Source organism: Cavia porcellus, unplaced genomic scaffold (assembly GCF_034190915.1).
Source record: "Cavia porcellus strain 051 isolate PalLab524CR breed Dunkin Hartley unplaced genomic scaffold, mCavPor4.1 scaffold_27, whole genome shotgun sequence".
Taxonomy (NCBI): domain Eukaryota; kingdom Metazoa; phylum Chordata; class Mammalia; order Rodentia; family Caviidae; genus Cavia; species Cavia porcellus.
In genome coordinates, this window is record NW_026947510.1 from 13,983,044 (window position 1) to 13,996,523 (window position 13,480).

At 37.4% G+C, this 13,480-nt stretch overlaps 1 protein-coding gene across 2 annotated transcripts in view; it reads left to right on the forward strand.

Moving 5' to 3' along the window:
* The window catches only part of Plxdc2 (plexin domain containing 2), a 416,118-nt gene extending 405,666 nt beyond the window's left edge, over nt 1–10,452 (forward strand). For both annotated transcript variants that reach the window (XM_063237895.1, XM_003463885.4), the window contains exon 14: nt 1,470–10,452. In XM_063237895.1, coding sequence (XP_063093965.1) covers nt 1,470–1,586 — 117 coding nt within the window. In that variant the 3' untranslated portion in view covers nt 1,587–10,452. The remainder of the gene's footprint in view (nt 1–1,469) is intronic.
* Nucleotides 10,453–13,480: the final 3,028 nt, after the last annotated feature.

Sequence of the window (13,480 nt, forward strand, 5' to 3'; positions counted from 1 at the left end):
CAAACTGCACGAGAAACACTTCAAACAATCAACAACTGGAATCTCATATTATTGAAAAGTTTCTGCACTTCAAAAAAAATCACCAACAGAGTGAAAAGAATACCCACAGGATGAAAAAGAATTTTAGCCAGCAACCCCTCATACAAAGGCCTTATATCCAGAACATATAAAGAATTGAAAAACATCAAGCCCCCCAAATTCAAAGACCTTCTCCAAAAATGGGCATCTGAGATGAGCACACAGTTCTCAGATGAAGATATACAAATGCAAATAAATACATGAAGAAATGTTCACCATCACTGGTCATTCGAGAAATGCAAATTAAAACAGCATTGAGATTTCATCTCACTTCCAAAAGAATGGCAGCCATCAAGAAATCAACTGATAACAAATGTTGGTGAGGCTGCGGGGGGAAAAGGAACACTCATCCACTGTTGGTGGGTATGTAGACTGGTGCAGCCACTATGGAAATCAGTATAGAGAATTCCTAAAAGACTGATTGAAAGTTCCATTCAACCCAGCTATTCCCCTACTCGGTATTTTCCCAGAAAACCTGAAAAGGTCATATCACAGTGATATACGTGCACCCATGTTCATAGTAGCACAATTTGTAATAGCTAAATCTTGAAAACATCCCAAGATGCCCATCAACCACAGAGTGGCTGAAAAATATGTGGTATTTTTATAAATACCACATTGTGTTTCTCATGTGAAAAGTAATAAGAAATGTAGGAGTAATAAAACCCAAAATTTGTAATTGCTATTGTAAAAAAGAGTGGAAAAGAAAGTGCTCTAATGATATAACTGCATGTATGTTTAAGTATGTAGGACTGATAACCATATTACTAAGTTTTTGTTGGATAGCTGAACAGAACTGTTTGCAGTCTTGCTGTTTGAATGTCCACTTTGTATGCTTTACTATTGTAACTTGAACAACTATTTCTAAGAGGACAGTATATAATTATCAACTAGTGATTTTTTACTGCTTATTTTTTGAAATTATGTAATATTTCTACCCTTTGTTTTTTTCGTTAAATAAAGATTTTTTTAATTATAGTATTTTTTACTTTTTTAAAAGTGCTTGTGAGACATAAATGTGTGTAAGACATTAAACCTTGCAGTTCTCTGGGAGCAGATGTGATAAGGGGACCAACCAGGCTGGGGATTTAGTTCAGTGGCTCACATGCTTGCCGGTTAAGCATGAGGTTCTAAATTTGATTCCCGGTACAAAAAAAAGGCTAAGACTGTCCCCTGCCAGGAGTAGACAGTGCTATGGTGGAGATATAAGCACATGGCTTTCAGGGCTTAAGAAGGGAACATTTGTTAATTCCAACTATGGTGATAGAAAGAAGTCATTTAATGTGCTTCTAAATTTATCTCAGAAGTTAATCTAGAATAGTTGGCAAGTATATTTTTCTGGTGATAATATCTCATCTTGATGCTCATTATTTTTCCATTTTCACTTTTAGAGACGTCCAAGCAGATGGCCTGCAATGAAGTTTCGAAGAGGTTCTGGACACCCTGCCTATGCTGAAGTTGAGCCAGTTGGAGAAAAAGAAGGTTTTATTGTATCAGAGCAGTGCTAAAATTTCTAGGACAGAATAGCACCAGTACTGGCTTACAGGTGTTAAGACTAAAATTTTACCTATATCTTTAAGACACACACACACACACACACACACACACACGAGCCCCAAGCTGCTGTAGCCTGAAGAAGACAAGATTTCTGGACAAGCCCAGTTCTGGAAGGGTAAAAGAAAAACTAAAACTTATGCAAGATGCCATTTACACTGAACATAGAATTCCCTAGCAGAATGGCATCTGTAGTTCACTCGGAACATTTCCTGTGGACTTACCAGAAGTGTGACAAGATTGCAGTGCTTTTTGGCTTAGGTGCAGGGTTGCAAAGGGATTGAGGAAAAATAGAATAATAATAAAGCTGTAGTTCACAAGGGATCTATAACTTTGGTTCAAATGTTCTTATCTGATGTCTCAAAGATATCTGTGTTCCCAAGCTGGAATTCTTTTCCTTGAAAGAACAGTGATGAATGTTTCCTGTGTGCTGAGAACTATAGCTCATGTGGAGGCAAATCAAACACAAATGAGAAATTTTCTATCTTTTCCAAACAAACGTGTGGCAAAAAGATTTTGTTTTTCTGCTTTCGGTCCATCTATTCTGCCAAATTCATTACTTTATGGGCTGAACCCTTCCTCTGTACATGAAGTTCAAACTATGCCTGCCTCTTCCTTGGCAATGAATGCCTTTTCTATGAGCTGTGACATTTCCTCACTTTTAGCTAAGAATTGGGAAGGGGGGAGTATTAAATGAGGCTTTCTGTTCCCCTGCCTCAGAAAAAAGCCTGTACATGGTTTTAGGAGGCATTGCTTCCATTTCCCAAGTGGGACGTCCGTGAAGTCACAGTTGCTCTTGGCTGATGGAAACAAGCAGAACTAATACAAAGAATTTCTTGATCATTTTTTGAGACAAAATGGTAAGGGATTTTCATACAGGGTTTCTGAATTTTTTGCCATTTCAGTATGAAAAGCCCATTTCATTGATGGTTCCTAAGAAGCCATTCGAGTCAATCTGTCCCTGGTGATAAAACAATGGAAGAACCCTGCGGAATCATACAGTAATTTTCTTTAAAGCACATAGTAGTTACATAAATCTCTATATATATAAATATATTTTTGTTTATAACTAACACAAGGCAGGCTCTTGTGACTCTAAGAGTGCATTTTGTCATCAACACAAAACAAATGCAAGATGCATCGCTGCGTTACTTCCAGAGTTGTAAAATAATCTTTAATATTAGAATATTTTTATGTCACTTGGCAAAAGTGGTTAAATTCATTGCAGTCCCATCATTTTCCTACTTATCTGACCCACTCCTTCATTGATATCAACCCTTCCCTCACTGCCTAAATGAAGTGGGCACAAAAAACTCCCTAGATGGAGCTGCCATTCATCCCATAATCACAACCTAGATTTTGAAAATTCCCCATGAGTAAAGAAAGGAAAGGCATTGTTTGAGGAGGAAAGTAGTTAACATGTGTCCTGAGTTCCTAAAGTTTAAATTCTGGTACCATGTGTACAATTTCATCAACATCTTCACCCATGGAACTTCTCTGTTCCGCAGAACATGGCACACCATGTTGGTTCTTGTAAGATACAGTGTTCAACATTTGCAGATTCAGGTCTCAAAACACAGTCATGTTCCCAAAATAGTATTTCACTAACAGCTTGGCATCTGTGCACAATGTCTGCATTGGACGGCATCAATCCGCTAACAAAAGCATCACACTTGTTCGTTACGGTGGCCTGACATAAACAATGCTGTTTTCTGTCGACATATATTTTGCTTTACATTTTTAAGTATCTGATGAGAATGATAATTTTTCTAAACTGCTTAGTTAATAATGCCAAAAAGAAAATGGAAAAGCAAAGTGATTTAAGGATGTAATGACAATCTCTCTGCCATAGCTATGTTCAGTTTATATGAAACATCCCAACTTATTCTTTGGAGTAGGTTTGGTCAGATAGCAATAGCCAATGACTTGCCAATGTAACTGGTGCAACTGGTATTGTAAACATACTTAAGGAACATATAGACAACTTCCTCTTAGGATAAGATGATGCTTATTTTGTGAGCTTTTGTGGTAGGTGTGGCTTCCAACAGCAGTGGATTGACATTTATATAAATATCTTGCCTCAGTGTCTCACTCACTCCTTGCGTATTTCAAATATTAACATTATCCTCACACTTTTCAGAGCTTATCTTTCATGTTAAATTCAAAAGAACTGATAATTCTGTACAGCGAATAAAATTCTGAATTGTTGAATGAACCAAAGCATCAATTAACAGGGAAAAATTCAAAGTACAAAGGCTCATAATGTATGGAAACTTCCTAGGAGAACTAAAAGTTAAAGACAATGAGAAGTCTCTGTTGCCTATGAGTCCTCTAAGTAACAAGGAGAAATGTTGGCTGAATCCCTCCTCTTACAAGACTGTCATTCTATTTTTCACTGAATTTGTTATTCTAGTTTTTTCTTGGTGCTCATTTCTAGAAAAGAAGGACAAACACAGTTTCTGGAAATTTCATAGTGGATAACACAGTTTTGAAACATGTATATGTATATGGTATGTATATGTACGTATATAGTATTAGAGAGAATTATGTGCACATCACTCAATAGGCCACGAACATAGAGAGAGAATAATAACAATTTAAACATAAGAACAACAAAGGAACATAACAGGCTTACCTGGAGAAGTCAGGTAAGTGGTGCTACAGAGGAATTTAGTTGTTTCATCCTAATTTGTAAAAATAATCAGTGATTAGATAAAGTTATTCAAAATCAAGAAAAATATCAGAAGCCAACAAGATGACATTTGTCTTAATGTTGGTTTGTTATGAAGGGTTTGGACCTTCGGATATACTAACAAATAGAAAAATAAATAGTAAAGCATCACTGACCACAATTATTAATTTTATCTAGATCTGTGTTATCCAATATTGTACCTATTAGCCACATATAGCTAGTAATATTGAAATTAAATACAATTTGCAGTTTAGTTTTTCAGCCATACCAGCCACATTTCAAATAAGCAATAGTCTCAAATGGCTGATGATTACTAAGTTGGTTGAACGACACAAAACCCTTCTATCACGGCAGGGAATTCATTTGGAATGTATTATAGAAATGTTCCCTTTAGTTCTCTGTCCTTGACAAAGTAAGAGGCTGTAAGAGAAAGAATTCTGTAGCTCACGTATGTGCCCAAGCATTTATTTATCTTAGAGAGACCATATAGTGTATTGAAAAGAATATACACTGATACAGTTTTGTGTCTTCACTATGTTATTTTGCCAAAACCACTTCAACATCCCCAAGTCTCAGCTTGAATTTTGGAAAATAAACATACTTTTGTCTTGTTTTCCTTGCAAGAATGCTGTACAGATTGACTAAGTGCATAGATGTACAGTATTTGAAACCTTATATCAATATAATGCATATAAGCCTTCTTTTGGTCCAGTGACAGTGCAAATTTGCAATAAAAGAAGACTAGTCCGTAAATCAAAAAAGCAAAGATAACTCAGTATATTTCTTCAGAAAGTGTCAAAGGAAAATCATTCAAATAAACACGGGAGAATTAATTCCTTTTTGCCCATCTAAATATGTCCACTAATATTACAAAAGAAATATAATGTTTCTGGTATCTGTTGCCCAAAAAACAAAAAAATTTTCTAGTATTCATGCCTTGGTTTAAGACATTTTAATTCTATAATAAAAAATTCATATCTAAGGCTACTTGAAAAACAGATCCTGTGGTTATGTTTCCTTCCTCCTGTGAAAAATTCTTTTACTTTACATTTCCTCAGAAACTTTCTTCTGGAAAAACTTGACATTAATTCCATTAATGTCCAAATTAATGGCCCATTAATTCCAAAAGATTTCTCCTGCTTTTTTACTTTCCTATTCTAACACTCAACATTATCATCAGCATCTGTATGCCAGGCTCATGAGAAGTCATTTCATGTAATCTATGAATTCTAGGGATAAGACAACCAAGGCTTAAAGAGTTACAAAAATTCTCCATTGTTGGAATGAGGTTTTGAACTTAATGCTCATCAGTCATTTTTATTCCAACTTCTGTTTGGGTACATCCTTTTATCAGCAATTAAGACCAATTAACAGAGTCCATCTCCAAACCAACTCTGTTTGCTCTGTGGATTATCTGCTCTATCCTGTCGCAGGAAACTCTGCCATGCTGCTGTCGTGAGAATGCTGCTATCCCTGTAACCACCAGCAAATTTAAGGTCTAGCTGCTGCAAGATCTTTATTTGATTTTGCATGTTTCCTCTCCCACCTCCCTATCTGTGGCCATGCAAGTTTGTACCACTATTTATCCTTGCCACTTATAATTTGCCTTTGTTTTGTGTCTTCCTAAATATACTAGAAAGCTAGCATGTTCATTCAATTACAATTTTGATTAGTTTTTTAAACATTGGGACATTTGTGCCCTAAGAAGTACTTGAGAGCAGTTTTTGGGAAATCAGTAGTGTTACAAAGATACACTCACATTACCGTATGTTTATAAAGCACTTTACATTTTACAGAGCACTTTGATCCATCCATTCTGTTCGTTCAGTGACTACTTTACTCAATTATTTATTGACCACCCACTAGAACCAAGTTACTGTGCTGCATCTTATATGCCGTGACAACTACAAATAGAGTTCAGATTTGTAAACTGATCATTACAACACAATGAAATTGTCAAACACTACTTTGCAAGTAGGCAGGACTGTATTTCCCTAAATTTCCTACTTTGAAAACTCTAAAGTATTTGTCCTGAACAATGTTGATGAAATATAATATACCATAGCACATGCGTGCTATTTGTTGTATTTTAAATGATCTGTTGATTTCATGTATAAGAAAAAAACTTATTCAAAGGTATCCCTGGTGCAGAAAACTCACTGGCAAGTTTTTCTAAGCAGATGCAATAGTTGAAATTTTCCTCTCTTGCATGCCTTTCTTCCATCGATTCTGAATTGTGAGCCTCATTATTTTCAGGCCCTCAGAAGCACTGTATCAAAGGAGCATTTGCACTTTTAAGTGGGTATGATTCTTACATCATTTATTAGACCATCTCAGGTTTTCTCAAACTCAGCACTATTGACATTTTAGCCCTGATAATTCTTTGTTTGATGTGGAGGAAGTGGTTCTCTGTATTATACTATGTTTGGTAGCTTTTATGGCTTTCCCTGACTACACAGTAGAATACACATCCTGTCTTGTTATGACAACCGAAGATGTCTTCAGGCACTGCCAGTGTTCCCTTGAATGGAAAGGATGAGAGAAGATTGACCAGACCCACCCCTGGTTAAAACCACTATGCCAAAAAGGGCCAAAATAATTTTTCATTCTGTTGTCATTTGATCATCATTGCAGGGACCTGACAATAAAGTCACACATCTTCAGCATCTCACGGATTTGCTTTGGGAAGTTACTTCTGTCACTGCACACATTATAAAAATTTTGTTTCTTAGTCTTTGTCTCAGTGTATATAGAAGTTGAAGCTGAGTACACCTAATTTTGTCTCATTGAATACTGTATTTCTATTTTTAATTCTGGAAATGTTTCTTAGTCACATAATCAGAATATTCTCTTTTATTATCCATTCAGTGCTAGGCATATAGCAGTAGTAGTAAGGTTGATTTGTTTCATTATTTTTCTATGGGAAAAAAAGAAAAACCTTGACTATCCAAAATCATTGAAAATTGTAATGCAGAGTTGGAATACTTTTAAACTACCAAGCCAAAGTTTATATTCATTTGATGTGCCTTATGTCAGCTTTCCTGTAGTACCGGCGATTTCCTGTGGACAACTCTGAATCCAATTAGTTAGTACTTGTCTCTGTTTTTTGCACTGACTGAAAATATTGATGAAGTTAAACAAAGACAGTCCCTTAAAAATATCCCCAAATCAACAGCAAACTGGATTAACAGGCTTCCGTATTCCTTTACTGAGACCAACTCAGACTTCAAAAGCATTCATAATTACTTACTACAAATTTACTTATATGGATACAAAATGAAAACATTCACTATAAAGTCTATGACTATAGATTATTAAAAAGTGCACCCAGGGAAAATTCTTGTAAGAAAACAGAAAATTTCAATTTAGCAGACCCTCAAATGTTGGTATAATTTTCTACTCTATCAACCTACTTGGTATCATTTCTTAAAATTTTAAGTAAGCTGATTCTTTAGATTCAACTTTAGAATGGATCTGTCTTAATTATTGCCTGGCATAAGTTTTATACCATCCAGTGCTCATCGCTCTTAAAATGGTTGTTACAGAGAAGCAAAAATGGTGACTCAAAAAGCACATAATTTCTTGAGTTTGATTTTGCATTGTAACTTGATAGAATACATTATCATTGACTTCTTGTTAACATATTCTTATGAATAACCAAAGAATGCCCAGAAAAGTTAGTTAGTTTTCCACAGTGAAAGATTCTATGTTAGTTTATACAGCCAGGATAAAAGGCTGGAAAAAAAATAAATGCAAACCACAAACTTGGAACTCAACTTTATCTGATTTATAATTTTACTAACATTTAAAAATTACTTGTTTTATCCCCTGGTAAAGTAAAATTTTAAAAAACTTGTCAGATAGTGATATTATATTCATTTTATTCTAGTTGAAAAATTTCAGTGACTTTCATCTGTCTCTCTGATATTTGGATTTTTAACAGCAATCTCTTTTCCATGGCATTAAAAATACATATATTCATGATTTTACTGAAATCTCATAACTGATCACACAGCTGTAAACTTTTTGTATCTATCAAATAAATACATAACATGATCAAATTTTACAAGTTTGCTGTATTGCAGGTGATACGAGCATAGTGGTGGAGAAACAAAGATGACTTGTTAAAAAAAAAAAAAAAAAAAAAGATAAAGTGCTAAATATATGATCCGGCAGAGTTTTTAACATCTTCAGAATATTCGCTAAGGATCAGTTCACGTTCAGGACACTGGACACGCAGATATGGAGCACATATTTGTAAGTGATGCTAAAAGACATGTGACATGCAGTACAGAATGTGTCCAATTAGCCTATGACCCAGCCACTGGATCTCTTCTATGGCACCAGTCTTGATGCCACTGAAGCCCTTGATCTAGAGAACTGGATTACTTATTCTCAAAAAGAAACTTTCCATTTATTTCCCTCTAATTTAAAAAAAAAAAAAACATTATCATATTCGTTGGTTTCCTTTAGCAGAGACCATGAGCCAAGCAACCACACAAAGGCAACAAAATAAAATAAGATTAATTTCCCCAAGGGATAGATAAGGGTACTTTCATCTGTGAGCCCAGAACTGCGTCTCTGTGAAGTTTGATGATCTCAGGATCCGAGCCACAGTGCCATTGTCTAGACATTGCAGTGATGTCTGCACAACATTTTTAAAGTAGTTTGAAGGAAAAACACTCATATTTATAGCAGGGAGGAAAAATCAAGTGTCTTCAATGCTCCTGTGAAAAGAACATTAGGAGAAATCAGAGCAACTCCTTGCCAGAAAATGTTAAAATCATTTTAGGAAATCAATTTAGCGTTTTTAGACACAGACATCTTGTGTATGCTGTAACCCAGTCTTGCTCGGGGTCCTCGCCTAGCAGTGGTGCGAGTCTTTTTTTGGTCTCAGCTGCCTGATTTGAGGCGTTTGGACAGCGCCTGGGAAGTACATTATTTCCAAGGGAAAAAAGACAGTCTTTTTCGCATGCCAGCCGGGATCATGGGAACTTCGAATGCCAGGAATTTACTCCTGTTTCTGGTAATTTTGCTCGTAGTCATTTGAAATGTTGAAGGCTGAAAAGAGAAGGCTCTAAGCATCGGAGCGGGGCAGGAGGGAGGAGGGGGCCCTGCACGTTTTCTGCCAGTTGCTCTATTGCACAGAATATTCGTAATGCATTTGGAAGCGCGTATAATTGTACTCTTTGTCAGAATTACAAAGCTCGCTGTGGCACTGCTAAGAGAACACTGAGGAAAATCTGACCCTACGAAGCCCAGTCAACCCCAAACAAAAAGGAAGCCTGTGTGGAGGGGCACGGCACATCGCCAGTCCGTTTCTCACTATTTCTGAAAGCTCGGACCACCCAACCAAGGATGTGTCTGTTTTCAGGTGAAGGTTAATTTTCTAAAAGTTTTTCCAAAACTTCAATAATACAAAGCTTGGAAAACCGAGCACTCTGAATTTCTTCCAGTCCTCTGGGCATCATTCCTATTCCCTCTGCTGTGTCAGTGAGCTAGGCCAAGGCTGCCTTCTGTCATCTCCAGTAACACACATACTCCTCCGCGACCTTACTGCGAATGGACCTGAACCTGCAAGTGTAAAAACGATTGCATCTGAATGTGCACTGATGGTGTGGGAGAACAAAAGCCCTTGATTGGAATCTTTTCAAATTTTAAACTATTATTTTCACTGAAAGTTTGATAATCTAAGTTCAAAGGTGTTTCCTTGCAGCCATTAATTGGCCACTGAGTTAACCTTTTAAAGGGGATCCCTATGCTTGCAATAATTCATTGATGCTTTCTTCACACAGCTTCTTAAACTAAGATTTTCTGCAATGACTCGGGTTCTGCATTCTGTGTGTAGGAAATCTTTTTTTTTCTTAATAATTATTTGATGAGAAATCCAATGTAATGACTGTCACCAAGACACAATACTTGTCTGAAAGTCTGGAAACTAGTGGTGACCAAACGTTACCTGTTTTCCTGCTGTCAATTGCTATTTTAAAAATTAAATCATGGTTTTTCGCTTTCAGTTGGAATCAACAAATGTGGGATATTTGAAGGGGGAGAAGGGCGCTATTTGTGTAACAGTACTGTCATATTTGGCTACATATTAAACATAATAAATGAGCATTTTGTTTTAATTTGCTCAGTACTTTTACCTTTGTCTTTCAACACATTTTTGTTTCCTTTCCCTCATTAGTCTCCAAACACATTTTCATCCATGGTGGAAGAAACCCAGTGGTACAGAGTCAGGAGCCACCAGGTTATTGGCATGCTGGAAAATGTTTTTGTTTCTAAACCTGCTCTGGCATGGGGACCAGAACCAACTAGAGTGAACCATAGAGAACAAAGGATGAAGAATGTCCTAGCATGCAACTAGGTGAAGACCTTTTTCCTGCCCCTGCTGCAGTGGCCGGGTGTTGAATTCTCATCAGACAGATGGGGTCTTAGCTGCCACTTTAAGTCTTAGAGCTTAAAAAAGTAAAGGTGCTTCCTTTCTGCTCTTGCTTCTGCTGTCAGTCCCACTTCATGAACTCCTCATTATCCCATTCCCTTTTTCTCAACCTGGAGATGATTGTACCTCTTTCTCAGGGGTGTGGATGTGTGCCTCCACTAATATCTGTGGATTGGGTGAAGCAGGATGTTTTGATTCCAGATATCCCTTCTCTGATTTCTCCTTCACCATTCTGGGACTGTTCTCTTTAACAACACCAAGTACACACAGACCTGAACCCAGGACCGAGAAGCACACACAGTACCGGAAGCTGCCCACATCTCCAGGCAGTGGCATTTCCTGAGCAATTGCTCTGTGCAATTCGATTATTTTTTTTTTCAGTCTTAACCTCTGTGTGGATCTTTTGGACTGTACTTCTTAAATTCTGATATCATGGAGTAAATTTAGAACTTCGATTTTAGATGGTGTGAATTGTCTTTATGATGCCAAAAAGGAAACCATGTTATAATGTAAACCGTGAAAATTTCCCCAATAACAGAAAAACATTAAGCCAATGCTTTAAAAAATCATTTGGTATATTCTATTTCTTTATATAACGCAAATTAAATGAATCTGAATGATGATAAAAAACAAAGATATTAGTAACAATTTTATAGCTTTTTATTATAAATCTATATAATTATAAATCTGAAAACAGGTCTTCTCACTTGCCCCTATCCCAAACCAGTTTTCAGAATCTAAATCTTCAGACACACACTCATACCATTCACTTGCTTTATTGTATCAGATATTTATTAAGTAACTACTCTGTACTAGGCAGTGTGCTTGATTGCTACAAAAAAGAAAACAGAGAATGAGTCAGTCTTTGCTTTCAGTTAATCTACAGAGAGTGGAAAAGACTAACATCTTAAAATATACATGGTAAATCAAGCAGTCCCTGAGAAGGAAATACTTAGTTCAGTGACATCTCACGAGAGAAGAGTTAATACCATACGGAAAGGCAGAGATCTCATAAAGTGGATGGCATTTGGCCTTGCCCTGACAGACGAGCAGGTCTTCCCCAGGCACAGGGCCCCCAGGAAAAGGGCTACGAGAAAAGGACTGCGGGGGAAAGCGAGGAACCAGGCTTGAGAGCTGCCAAAGCCGGAGAGTTAGGCTCTGGAGGATGTCTATGACTTACAGTGTACTTTCAGAGCAATAAGCTCACATAAAAGCTTTGAAACAGAAGGAGGATACAATCCAAGCTCTAGAAAGGCCTCCCAATAGGCAGGGAAATGGATGAATTACATGGGGAATCTTGGAAGCCTTTCTGGAGGGGACTGCTCAAGTCTGTCCTCTGCTTCATAACAGTGCTGGAGACTGAACCCAGGGCCTTTGCACGGGGATACATCCCCAGCCCTCATTTATTATCTTTTATCTTGAGATAAGGTATTGCTAGGTTTCCCAAGATGGGTTCAAACTTGTGATCTTACACAAGTACTCCCCTTTTCTGTTTGCTGAAATCCCATGATGTCTCAGACAACTAACATCACATAAAGTGGAAAATAACTGCCCTCATTAATGATGATGAAACTAGAAAACGACTCTTCTGGTCAGTTTCCTTCCGGTCATTGTAGACACAACCAGCAGGGTGGAGAGACTTGAATTTAAACTATCTGACTTAACAGAGCATTTTCCCCATCCTTCTTTAGGGTTAGTACTTAATCTATCAAGTGGTCCTTACTAATGAATTAGTAAGTGCTCAGTCTAAAGTGTCAATGGTTATAACAAAACTCAGCAAATCTGAATTAAATCAATGAATTAGAAAGATTAAAGGATTCCATCTTGAGATGGGGACAGAGGCATTGTAGAGCCACTACTGTGGGGACAGTCAAATGACAGCAAAGGGCAGAACTAGACTTCAGATCCCATGGGGAATTGAATGTCAAGCATGACAGAGACTAAAGACAAAGTCTCCGGGATTCTAGAGGATTCCAAAGAGTGAATTCAAAGTGCTGCTAGATAATTTGAGAGTATGCCGAAGTACCTCAGAGCTGCAGAGCTCCCCGGGGAAGAAGATAAACACCTGATTTAGTCATCAGGGAAACTGTGAAGATGTTGGTTATGAAGGAGGCCAGCTGGCTCCCATAACCCTGGTTCTATGTTCAGAGATCACAGCCCTGTAACTCGAGTACTCGTGTGCTTTGGGGCCAGGAAGCATGGCGTGTGCTTCAGAAGGGCGAGGAGCTGGTTGTAAGAGCAGAGACTAACATGTTACAGCCCTTTAGACGCCTATTCACACAGGGCGGGTTTCAGAAGTACACCCCACTGGCCCAGAGAAGAGCATGAACACAGAAAGAAATAACAAGAGAGTAGACAGAGGGAAAAGATAAATATGCAGACCAGGAATCACTGCCCCCATCCAATCAATGAGTACTTGAAGAAATGTCATCTACATACCCACTTGGCCAACTTTAAATGTTGGGCAATTATAGATTTTGGAAATTTCAAGATTGTGTCAAAGAGAGAAAACCAAGGAGATTTTCATAGAATTTTCAGCTTCAGGATATACGAAAACCTGTCTCCAGCTAGTAGCGATAGACTTATTATTTTCTGTACGTTGTTATCCCTCTGAAGACAGCTGATTCACTTGGCCTCCCAGAGTTAATACACTCGAGAAATGCCAACAGCTCTTGATAAATGTTAATTGACCGCTTTTAAATGTGTTTTACTCT